A 12,583-nucleotide genomic window follows, 5' to 3' on the forward strand; every position below is an offset into this window, starting at 1 on the left:
AAGGGGACAACACAGTCCATTTGTCACAGTTGTCCTTGTTGTTTTAGATGTCACTAAATTCTGTGCATTGTTATGTTTTTACTTTATAGAGAGTGGCGGCAGTCTCGCTGGGGAGTTTCTAAACACAGGAATGTGTCAAGGAGGCCTTAATGAGAACTGCAGCAACATTGTTCAGCAGGAAGGTATTTAATAACGTGATGCATCATATTCTGACTGTCTAAAGAGTTTTTATTAGCCACTGCTGGTTTAAGGCCGTGCTGTTCTAAATTAGACCTAATTCTGAATGTTTGAGGGTAGTCAAGAAGCCTAAATTATGGTTTTCATGTCAGTTTTTGAAGCAAAAGGCCTGTGTTCCCTGAGTTGACCTTTTCAAGGTGAAAAGTTGGTTTTCATTTGAGCACTTACAAGTGAATTGGTAGATGGCTTCGGTTTGGATTTGGTTTCATGTTCCGTGTTTTCTAAATGGGCTGTTGAATAATTTTATAAAGAAAGGGGTAGTTGCTTGTTAAATCGGCTTGTGTTATGAGGAAGATACCAGAGAAGTGACTTGTCAGACCACAGAAAGGAAAATAATATTGTGAGATATTTTTTTAATGCGTTTGGGTTTCCTCTGTTCTTCATTTTGGCACCAACGCACACCTGCCTGCTTGTGACTCATACGAGTGTCACGTGACTGCAATTTGATCCAAAGGGTTCACATGCGACCTCGTCGACCTGCATGTGACATTGATTAACTGTTGCATCTCAGAGAAAAACAGCAAATTCCCTAAAACTTTCCATCAGTCTGGCTGTTCGCTGACCTTAAGACTGAAAAGAAGACTTGCAGCGAAGTTTATGAGGTCTAAAATTATTGCAAAGAAAATTGTGACAACCACTATCTACGAACTAACCCACAGCTGTAATGTTTCTATATTTTACCTACATAAAAGACAGAAAACGTTCCCAAAAGCCAAGAAAAAGTTTGGAACCCACAACCTTGGAACTGGGCATAGAAACATGTAATTTAAACGAGTCTTGTTTTAGGAGCATTAAACTGTTCTCCTTCCCTCATATTAAGGTAACCTACATACTGCTTTGATTCAGATTTCACCGTCTCACATTTCAGCAAAACAAAAACATTGTTGTTTTGACTAACAGGCGTCACACTTGGAGCCAAAGCATGTAAACACGACTGATGTGGAGTTATGCAACAAAGTGAGGGATTCTTGTTGTAAATCAGTAGATTACACCTTCAGCTTAAAGTGGGAATTCATTTCTATTCCATATAAATGTACATTTATATGGAAAGATTTCCATTTCCATATAAATCATTGTGATGCTGTACAGGCATTGTGTTGCTGCACACTGCCTGTTCGCTGGCTGAAGAAAGGCTGCTCCACTTTTCACTCACAGGAAAGACAAGTTACGCAGCTTGAAAATCTTTCTGGTTGTGAAAAAAAAGAGTTGTGAGGTACCAACCCATCGAAAGGCTTTTTTATGAAGTGCAGTTTTAATTGGTGCATCTCATATTCATACTGTGAAAGTATTCTCATAACCTGTTTTGAAGTGATTACATTTTGCTCAATAGACCCTTGAAAAGTAGTGCTAATGTTAGTTGGTGTGTCTATTCATGGTTGTGTATAAAAAGATGAGCTTATTTGTTAGCACCGTTTATACACAATGTAATTCAATGTAAGATATGGGACAGAAAAACCACAATTACATTATAATACAAAATCTATCAAAAGAACAAGATTGAAAATTGATGCTCCATAAAAAAGGTGACATTAAAATGCACATTTGACAAATAAATAGCTTTGTTATGTTAGAAAAAAATGACCAAGTAGACTTTGCCGATTATAAGAAAGCTGTTGTAAGTGATAATGTGTTCAGTCGTGATTTAAAGGAGCCCACAGTTTCTGCACGTTTTGATGGAGTTTGTTCCTAAGCTGAATAGCACAGAGACTAAAGGCAACCTCCTTGTGTTTAGTTTTGATCCTGGGGACACACACAGAGTCTCTAAAGACTGGAGGGGTTACATGATTCAAACCTGATCAGAAACCCTTAAACATGAACATAAAGTCTGTTTAAAAATCATCTGATTACCATCCTATAAATGTAGCCAGAGTAAAGCACTTCCATTAAAACAGAAATGCTATCAACCAGCTACAACTCGTCCCAAATGCTGCTGTTAAAGTTTTACCACATTTTACCAGACCTCAACTGACTAGATTTTTATTGGTCCATAAAGCACTTTACAGCCTTAAAATAAAATTGACCTTAAAATTGAGGTTTCGCTCTATGAAAACATTGTACTGTTTGCATAATGTGCTGTTTTAACCCTCATACAGTTTAGGGAATTTTTTTTTGTTTCTAACTTTGCATTCTTGGCAACAAAAACAAATCTATCTGATACTAAGCTGCTGGCCCATCATCTCATTAACATTATGGACACACTAACCAATTGTAATGGACTATTTTCAAGTTGTGACACAAAATATAAAGTTGTATGCTACCCTAACCCCTAACCCTAACCCTATATTTACATATTATTCAATATAGATGTTGAATAAAAGTGTCCCGAGCGCAGAGTCTTGAGGTACTCCTGATATTATCTCTCCAAATAACACAAATTATTCCCAGACTTTGAAATAATTAGGACAACACCAGACCTTTACCTGTCTATGAATCATTATGCCAAGCGAAACTGTGTCAGATTCAACCCTGAGATCCACTAAATCCCAGGTTTTTGATGGATCACAATTAAGATGTGTTCCATTTAAAACTTTGCAGATGGAGTCTCAGTAATGCAGCATGCTACAATAAAAATGTTTTTTTTAAATCAAAAATGTAAGTAGATGTGTTGATAAACTATGGTATGGACCTGTGACTACTTAGCATTGAGGCGTCTTTAGAAGACGTTTGACCACTGCAGTTTTCAGGACTGACTACATTTTTATGCAATACTTCAGTTGCAAGACAACAAGGAACAGTTTTCTTTTAAACCTGTGGGAACTGTATCAAGTCATGAAAACAGTTTCTGTCAAAGACATGATTCATTTAAAAATCATTTTGATTGACTAATTTTGACTTAAATTAAAATAAAAATACATTGTACAGATGGTCTTATTGTAACTGTAGTAATTAATATGGTTGCAATAATAGCAAACATGCTGTGCCTACGTTTATAGCCTTTTAATCACAAGTGATCCTACCATTAGTCTCATGCTGCTGACTCATGGCCAGACTATGCCCTATTATCACCACCAAGCTGATGATTTATGGACTGCTTTTGAATAAAGATATTATTTGCTTGATCTTGTTTTCCTTAAAATATCACCATTAAAGCTACATTTGGCCATAAAAACAATAAGAGTGCATGTTTGTTGCATGTAAGAAATGATAATCTCTTTCTTAAGTGAAATTAGTGAGGCTTATATGCAGTCTTTTGTGTATGGCTTTTTTTTATGTTACATAAAGTCCTTAACTTCCTGATAGTCCAGTTACACCAGTTCATAAAGTAAAATCTAGAGCAATGCCAAACCTACACTGGGATTGCTTTGCTTTGCAGTTCTTGTAAAAACGTTTTGGTCTAGAATGACTAAAATGTCTCGGCTCTCTTTTCTTCCTCAGAGTTTGGGATCGACACAGAGGATGAAAACAACATGGAGCGGACGTGCGATTCTCTGCTCATGTGTATCGTTACGGTGCTGAGTCACGGCTTGAGGAGCGGAGGGGGTGTGGGAGATGTTCTCCGCAAGCCTTCTAAGGAGGTAAATTCCAGACTGAATTGGTTCCAGGCGTGTGTGTGCGTGTGCGTGTGTGCGCGTGTGCGTGTGCGTGTGTGTGTGTGTGTGTGTGTGTGTGCGTGTGCGCGTGTCCTGGGAGGGTGTTGTATCTGCTGCTGCTGCTGCTGCTGCTGCTGCACAGGTCATGTGAGTTGGCTCTGAGCTCATTGTGAGCCGAACTTGTTTTTATTTCAAAAGCGTGGCTCTTTCGCAATGTTTCCCAACAGCTGCGCTGCCTCTGGCTTGTGTTAGGGAATGAAACTTTAAAATAGATTTCCACCGAATTCAACTTGAACCACAAATGACGTCAAAAAGAGGATGTGACTTGCTCCCTCACCCTCTTTGCAACACACTGTTACTCAGATCATAAATGTGAAATGTCGGCTGAGACTTTTGAAGAAAGGCACAGTTGGTCAGTACTCTTGTTCTGCAGGGTAGGGAAATTTATTGGTGAGTGTTTAATAAAAGCGGATGCAAATTTGTTGGCGCCGCTGGTAAAAATGTGCAAGAAGTAAAATAAAATAATTTTGCACTACAGCAGCAATTCTTACTGAAAATGTGGGAAAATTCCACTTTTAACTATATTTTCAGTGGGGGACAAACATGTTGGTGCCCCTTTCAGATGCTTAGAAATATTCTTCTGAAGGACTTTTTTCTCTTTTTTTGAGTTGATCAGAGTTTCTAATTAGTCATAATTTTCTGGTACATTGGACTATAAGCACACCATGACAAAAAAAGGCCATTTGTTTTAGCTACTGACCTGAATGAGAACCCATATTTATTTATGTTAGTGATGACTGTAGAATGCTTCTGGCACTATAACTACAATCTTTTCTTTGGTTAGAAAAACATTAAGATTGAGCTTTTCCACAACTCTCCAACTGGATCTGGTTTAAAATGAAGGATGAAAATGTAGAAAACCACCACATTTCCCACTGTTAAGTGGGACTCTCTCAACCTCGTCAGGTCGCGTGAACCTCCTGGCAGCGCAAAAGTAGATTGCTATTAAGAAACCAAAGATCTTCTGGAGATGTTATCACAGGTACTGAACTTGTGCTCATGTGGATTTTGGAATTGGTAATGATCTGAAACATAGGGTCAAATCAATACAGAAATGGTCCATCAGACAGAAAATCAGCCGTCTCAGTCCTCAGACATAAATCTTATGAAAACCCGGTGTTGGTGACCTGAAGAAAATAAATAATAAGAGGACTCTGGATGATGTAGATTCTGCACAAAGAGGGGTGGTGAAAGATCCCTCCGTCTGTGGACCTTAATCTCTTTAAATGTTACAAAAGAAAGCCAAATGATGCTCTGTTGGTGAAAGATACAATGTATTAACAGCAGGTGTACCAATTAGCCTGCCACTGGTAATTTGATTAATTTTTAACTTATTTATAGGATATTTCCCCCCAAAATTAAATGCACTAAAAGTAAAGAGCTAGCTTGTCATGCTACAGCAATAAAAGAATATTTTATGTCAAATTTAGGATTTGACATAAAATATGTCAAATCCTATTTGACATATTTTGACATAAAATATTCTTTTACAGCAATAAAATAATATTTTATGTCAAATTTAGGATTTTTCTTTAGAAGTCTGTACCACAGGGTAAAAAAAAAAAAACTTTTCCACATCTCCATTTGAAATGAGTGCCTGAATTTGACCCATGTATCCATGACTGAACACATAAGGTTGACATAAGACATCACGTTAACTCTCTGGTGTCTCTGTTACGTTAGCCTCTGTTAGCACCTGTTGCCCCGTTTCTATCCATGACGACCAAGCATAACCTCGTTTTTAACTCAAATAACCGTCTCCACGTGTGAATCTATAAAACAGGCCTATTTTCCTCACTGAAACCACATCCGTTCATTTTCTTTTTATATCTCTTTTCTGTTACATTGAAGATTTACAAACTGCACGCTTATTTTCCTTATCCCACTTAGGAGCCACTGTTTGCAGCCAGAGTGATTTATGACCTGCTCTTCTTCTTCATGGTCATCATCATCGTCCTCAACCTCATCTTTGGTGTCATCATCGACACCTTTGCCGACTTGAGAAGTGAAAAACAGAAGAAAGAAGAAATTTTGAAGACTACCTGCTTCATCTGTGGTGAGTGTGTTCGGGTTTTCGTATTGGATCAGAATGGAGTAAATTATTGGCAAAATCCCAATTGAATAAATTGATTAGTTGGATTTTTCCACTTTTTAAAAGGAGCTTATGCTTCGCACATTTTTACCAGGTGTGTCGAAGTCTGGACAAGTTCTTCTATATCTTGCATTTACTGGCTTTAGAGGAAATTTGCAGTATTGTGCCTTTTTTCACAAACTGGCGTGATTTCCTAATAAAATGTATTATGTTTTTAAAAAAAACTGTTGTCTGCGGATAGCTCATAGCAACACTTACTCCTTATCTTTCACGACTTGTATTTCAGGATTGGCTTTATGTAAACATACATTATCCTCGGTTATCGATAATTAACTACGATGTACTGTTTACCATTAGCAATGAAATAGGATACAGAGTTAGCTTTTAGGAAACTGATTCAAAAGTACGTGACGAGTAGTTTCTTAAATTACTCCTTGACTGATGCTGTTTTTTTTTTCTTTTGGGCGCATTCTCATCATAGCTCAAATATTTAAAGGGCTAAGACTCAGGGCCAATACTGAGTCACAAATTGTTTTTATGACAATGTTCCACAGTTTATCTCAGGAGTTTGGGTCCTGAGACAAACAGCTTGATTTATTGGCCAATCAAGCACAATAGCACCTTGGTTAATAGACCAGCTTCTTATATTTTTGCCTGTGTGAGCAGGTGCCAAGTCCTGCTAAAAAATAAAACCAACATCTTAATAGTTTGTCAGCAAAAGAAAACATGAAATGCTATGCGCTTTAGATGGACCTGCTGACTTTGAACTTCAGAAAACACCAGGAGTTGACCTAGTTTCCCCAAACCATCACTGACTGTGGAAACCTCACACTGAACCTGAAATCTGGGTTTTGTACCAGACTCTGGAGAAACTCTCTCTAATTTTGAAATTATATTTCTATTTTGACTTTTAGACTACTGAACAGCAGTTTAGTTTTTTTTTCCTTTACCAAGATAAGGAGTTTCTAACAATATTGCAACTTCAACAGGAATGCTACAGTTCCTGCTCATGGACATCTATGTGTGCTCTTTTTTCTGCCCCAGTTTTTCCTCTCTCTCAGCTTTCCATTTAAGTATTTGGATGCAGCTCTATGTGGACAGCCAACCATTTAACAATATTTTTTTCTGAGTTTATCTTCTTACAGAAGTCATCAATAACTTCCTATTGGGCAGCCAATATGTAAAGAGTCTTCATCACATAACATTTCAAAAGTAAAAAAATATATACATTTCATTCATCTTATGCCTTCTAATTTTTAGAGAAACTGCAATTAGGCCTTATTACCTACAAGTTAAAACCACGTTAAATATATAGTAGATTGACATTTCCATTATATTTCAGGCTTTTCAATGCTCTTTTGCACATGTAGCGTTATCAGTAACTTTGAAGAGCACACTCATGTCTGAGTGATACGGCTACTCTCTGTTGATTGAAGGGCTTTCTACTTCACTCCTTTCATTCCCAAATTTCCAACCTTGAGCACCAGATTCCAGGTTGTGCTAGTGGTTTCTGGTAAGTAGGTCTGTAGAGGTCTATGTAGCTAGCTGAAGTCCTCCTCATCTCCTCCTCCCTCTTTTTCACTATGATGTCGTTCCAACGAAGGCTGAGTCATGAGAGCTTCCTGCCACCGCTCTGCTCGCCTCCATAATTCATGTCTGTCTCACACGCACACACATTCTCTCCTACACATTCAGTCTCATGCGCACTCTTAATTTCCCTACCATATGTTTTTGCGCATCTCCAACTATTAGCCAAACTGCGTTTCTGCTTGAAACAGGGTTCATCTGCATGTCCTGATATGATCAAAACATGTTTCCAAGTAGTGCACGTCGCACGGCGTGTGCATCCAAACCATAATGAGTGTGAGCGCAGTATGGGAGTGTGTGTGTGAGCATGCATATGTTGTGACAGGCAGTCAGAACAAGTGGTAAGCATATGGAAGGAGAACAGCATTATGTCAGCTAGCCAGCCATCGGCTGTGAGTCAGTCACGTTAAATAAGGCCAGGCCACAGGGGGAGCTGCTGTCTCTATGGTTTCCAGAAGGACCACAAGAGAACAGGAGATGCAGAGATTAGGAGCTGATCTCCGCAGGAATTAAGTCACCTGACGTCCTCCGGCTTGGTTTTATAAGCCATTCTGTCTCTCAGTGTGCGCTATTCAGGTTGTAGATCTCATGGGGTTTGTGGCGGATGATTGAATTACTCCATGTGCGTCCTCCACACACGGATCTGATTTTCACCTGTAGACGAATTTGTCTTTGTGCAACAGATCTAGCTCACTTCCATCTTACATGGAAAAAGTTAGGAAACAGGACTAGTTTCAGTTTATGTTTCACGCCGTCCTACAATTCTCCTCCTATTTATGAGAACTACTTTGTTAGTTTAATTATCATAATGTTAGTATCCCAGCTTTCAATTAATTAAGACATGTCTTATTTACCCTTATATGTCTTTGTTTTCCTTATGATTAGAGATTCACCAATTCTTGCTCATACCAATTTTCACTTTCCTTTGAGGTCTTTTTAAACATTACAATTTGAGAATTGGTGTTTTTTTTAACACTGTTTCATTGTTTAGTTTCATGAAAAGTTATCCCTGCTTATTTTAAAGCAATATACTGAACACGTTCTCTAAACGACGTGTGTAAAACTCTAATCAAATCAAAATCTAAATTTATTTGTATAGCACATAATATGCCTACTATACTCTATAATTAAATCAGTGTTAAAATATATGCATTATTATTTGAAACATGTTGTTGTGATGACATCCTGGAAGCGAAGTATCTGAAAAAGTAGCAGCTTCTTAAAGAGACAGAGACCAATTTTAAGGCATCCAAATTATGAAGACAAATTTCTCTTAAGTCATGTTTGATATACAACATTTTATAACAACTGAAGGTAACATAGTTGCTTGATTTTGTTGTAAAAAGGCACAATGTGCTTGGATTGTGCCCTTTTAAGAAGTAATCATTAAATGCAGAGAACGCTGTAATATTTTAACAGTTTCTTAATAAATCTGCCAGCTAGCCCTTTGAGGACATTCGTGATCTTGATGTGGACCAAAATAAAAATGAGTTTGACAACTCAACATAGCAGTTCAGCAGGTAAAACGTGGTTTTAGCCGCAATTTTATTTCAATATATGCGCTGTCTTTTCCAACTTGTACCAGTCCCACACAAATCACTGACCAATATATATTACCAAACATGTAATATCTAGCAAAATATATAATGATTATCTTGCCTTACAAGTGGAGGCTAGCTTGATCCCTGTGTACAACAATTAGCTAATCTAACCGGTTTGCTAACATGCAGCTGGAACAAGGTTATAAAAGCCTTATATCATTCCAAGGTTTGAGTTTCAAGGTAAAAGGAATGAAGCACAGAAGTGGAGCGCCTGAGTCCTCCTCCTGTCTTCTCCTTGAGACAGTAATTTGTGATATTCCCTCACCCTAGAAGAAGATCTGAATACTTAATTACTTGCTGTAAACGGATCCAGGTATGACTTGGCTAAACAAAAAGTGTAATCAGCCAGAGGGCATACTTCTTCATACTTTAACGGTATGATATGTGTTGCTCATAAAACGAGACGGTAGACAATATTGGGTTCATGAGAAAAATACAAAATGAGATATTACCAATATTTTAAGGAAACCTGAAAGGCAACACACCTGGGCAGCTTAAAAAAAATCAAGCCTCTATTATTTTCTATCAAATTACATTGGTATTCCCTACAGAGAAGCCAACGCTCCAAGATAATAAACTTGCTCTACAACTAAACGAAGCATTGATAGGGCATTGGTTGCAAGCAGGGTTGCCATATCTGACTAACAGTTTCCAGCTCAAACACAATGTAAAACCTGTTCAACTTAAAAAAAAACAGCCTCTATTGAAACTCATGTTAATAGTGCAAGGTATAGACTTTAGATAGATGGAGAGACAAACTAAATAAAATAGACGGATAGATTGATAAGATGGATATTTAGTTGTCTCATAGGTCATTGATTGCATTTATAGATATGTGACAAGTGATATGCATTGTAATCCTCAAGTCACAATGGATCTGGTTGTCCTTTATTTTATTCCGACCAGAACCAGATTCCATTGGGATTGCAAAGGACTTAACTCTTGACTAAATCAGACTTGTGGTTTTTTTTTTTGTTTTTTTGGGGGGGGTTTTGTGGCGCTCTGTGTGTTTAAATGAAGTTGCACTGGGATTACTCTTTTACAATACGCCTGCATAGTAACACTACGTTAACCTTTCACTAATAATTATTAATGATGTCTCATTCTAGATATTTTTAAATAAACTATTGAGTGCAAGGTCGCTGCATTTTATTAAAATGTACAGGTTTTCTGCCTTTTGCCACACTAACTACTTTGTTGCCATTGTTTCTGAAAACCTGGCAAAAGCTGGAAAAGGGTTTATTTTTTTTTATGTTTTTAGTCAATGGTTAATGAACATTTATTTAAAACTTATTTTATTTTTGTTGATTTCTTGTTGCATCTCTAAATAGCAGTTCATTACTTATACAAACACTAAATACATGCTCTGAACCATTAGGTAATACAGTCCCAGGCTTGTCATTTCACACTAAATGTGATATGATTTGGGTCATACACAACAACTGTAATCACAAAAAGAACAGCGAGCTCTGCACCAGATGGCCTTGCTCCCAGACTGTCCTGGTCTCAACGGAGAAACACTCTGGGGTCGTAGATGCCAACACTGAAAACGTGCTTAAAACAATTGAGCTTGTTTACACCCAAACCGTACAGACTGGACCTCAGTTTACTACAAAATTGCATCATGTTCACTGATAAACTCAGCCATCCGTCATTTATACCTGTTTATCCTTGAAGGGTCTTGGTGGAGCTGGTGCCTATCTCCAGCTATCATGGGGAGAGAGGCAGGTTCACCTTGGAGAGGTCGCCGGTCAGGTGCAGGGAAACACAGAGACACACGGGATAAACAATCAAACTTGCACACACTCACAGCAAAGGCAATTCAGAGAGACCAATTAACGTTTTTTGGACCATCGGAGAGAGCCAACGGAAAACCTAAAGAGGCACAGAAAGAACATGCAGACTCCATGCAGAAAGACCCCAGGCCTGAATTGACCCCAGGATCTTCTTTCTGCAAGGCAGCAGTGTTACCAATACCCCCACTGTTCAGTTCAAATATCTGTATTTCATTTTCAGTAAATATTTCATACTGTTTCATTAAACGTGAGGCACAAAGTCAATTTTGACTCCGTAAAACCAAAAGTCGTGAATAAGAAGCCGTCGGCAGCAGCAGTTAATTTCGCTTGTTTCTCTTTCTGCATTTCTAAACCACACACGACTGCCAACACCGTGCCTTCTGCGCTGCAGGTTTGGAGCGTGACAAGTTTGACAACAAGACGGTGACGTTTGAAGAGCACATCAAAGAGGAGCACAACATGTGGCACTACCTGTACTTCATAGTGCTGGTGAAAGTGAAAGATTCCACAGAATACACCGGGCCCGAGAGCTACGTGGCAGAAATGATCAAGGTAAAAGAAAAAAATCACCCAGAAATACCCGTGCCTCCTTGGCAGAAGGTGGAAGCTCATTTGTTGGAAACGTCCCGCACTTACTGTTTTATATAGGCACTTAGGGAAATTATTTGCTGGTTGAATTACTTGAAAGGATTAAAGGGACCAGTTGATTGTGTCATATCTTTTCTTCAGAAACATATGCTTGGCTAACTTTGTTTAAAAATCCTTGCAAAGTTTTTCTGTGGAACTAGGGAGTTTCTTAAGTCACAGACGTCAGTCGTGAGTCAAAAGCTAACCAGGTTCTGCCACGTTTTTGGCAACGGCAGTTAGGCAAAAAAAAATTTTTCATCCGTTAATGTTACTGATTCACACTTTCGAACATGTCCTGGCTCATGACACAAAAACATGTTCATGCCAGTGTGCTAATGTCTTCCTCTTTTCTAATCTTAACCGACAGACATGCTGGTTATAACCATTTAACAATACCAGCCGACCGGTGCAGCCAAAGAGGAAGTTGGGAAATCAAGAAAACACGAGCCTGCGGTTTATAACATTAAATCTAAGCAAAACATTAAAACATTACAAGGATTTATTGGTTGTACTATGATTCTAACATTTCAGCCTTTTCCCTAAACTACATAGAGTCAAGGGAAACATCCTGATCAAAGTTACTGCTCAGGTGTTGTGAATACACAACGGTCATATTCTTGGGTACCCACAGGAGCACAACCTGGACTGGTTTCCTCGGATGCGCGCCATGTCCCTGGTGAGCAGTGACTCAGAGGGGGAGCAGAATGAAATCAGGAGCCTGCAGGAGAAGCTGGAGTCAACCATGAGACTAGTAATCAACCTGTCTGGACAGCTGACGGAGCTCAAGGAGCAGGTATCTGCACTACCAGGCTACAGATTCTCTCGTAACGAAAATCACCCTCCCCAGATTGAAACGTCTTCCGTCTTTTGGTTCCTTTTTGGTAGAGCCGTCGCCGTTGTAGGGAAGCAGTACGTGCCAAAATACCACACCAATAAACAACAAACAACCCTTAGAGTGAGCAACTGTGAAATGGGCTTTTACTATTACTTTCAAATACAAACATGGAATTGAGATGGGCTTTTGCATTGACATGTAGTGGAGTTGGCACAACT

The 12,583-nt window shown here is 38.6% G+C and overlaps 1 protein-coding gene across 6 annotated transcripts in view; it reads left to right on the forward strand.

Annotated features, from left to right (window-relative positions):
* The window catches only part of LOC106932289 (inositol 1,4,5-trisphosphate-gated calcium channel ITPR1), an 87,902-nt gene that overhangs the window by 73,340 nt on the left and 1,979 nt on the right, over positions 1 to 12,583 (forward strand). For all 6 annotated transcript variants that reach the window (XM_015010905.2, XM_015010909.2, XM_015010908.2 and 3 more), the window contains 5 exons: positions 90 to 182; positions 3,613 to 3,752; positions 5,718 to 5,883; positions 11,295 to 11,455; positions 12,162 to 12,323. In XM_015010905.2, coding sequence (XP_014866391.2) covers positions 90 to 182; positions 3,613 to 3,752; positions 5,718 to 5,883; positions 11,295 to 11,455; positions 12,162 to 12,323 — 722 coding nt within the window. The remainder of the gene's footprint in view (positions 1 to 89; positions 183 to 3,612; positions 3,753 to 5,717; positions 5,884 to 11,294; positions 11,456 to 12,161; positions 12,324 to 12,583) is intronic.

Source organism: Poecilia mexicana, unplaced genomic scaffold (assembly GCF_051168715.1).
Source record: "Poecilia mexicana isolate PSO_F unplaced genomic scaffold, ASM5116871v1 scaffold_5, whole genome shotgun sequence".
In the NCBI taxonomy this organism is placed as follows: Eukaryota; Metazoa; Chordata; class Actinopteri; order Cyprinodontiformes; family Poeciliidae; genus Poecilia; species Poecilia mexicana.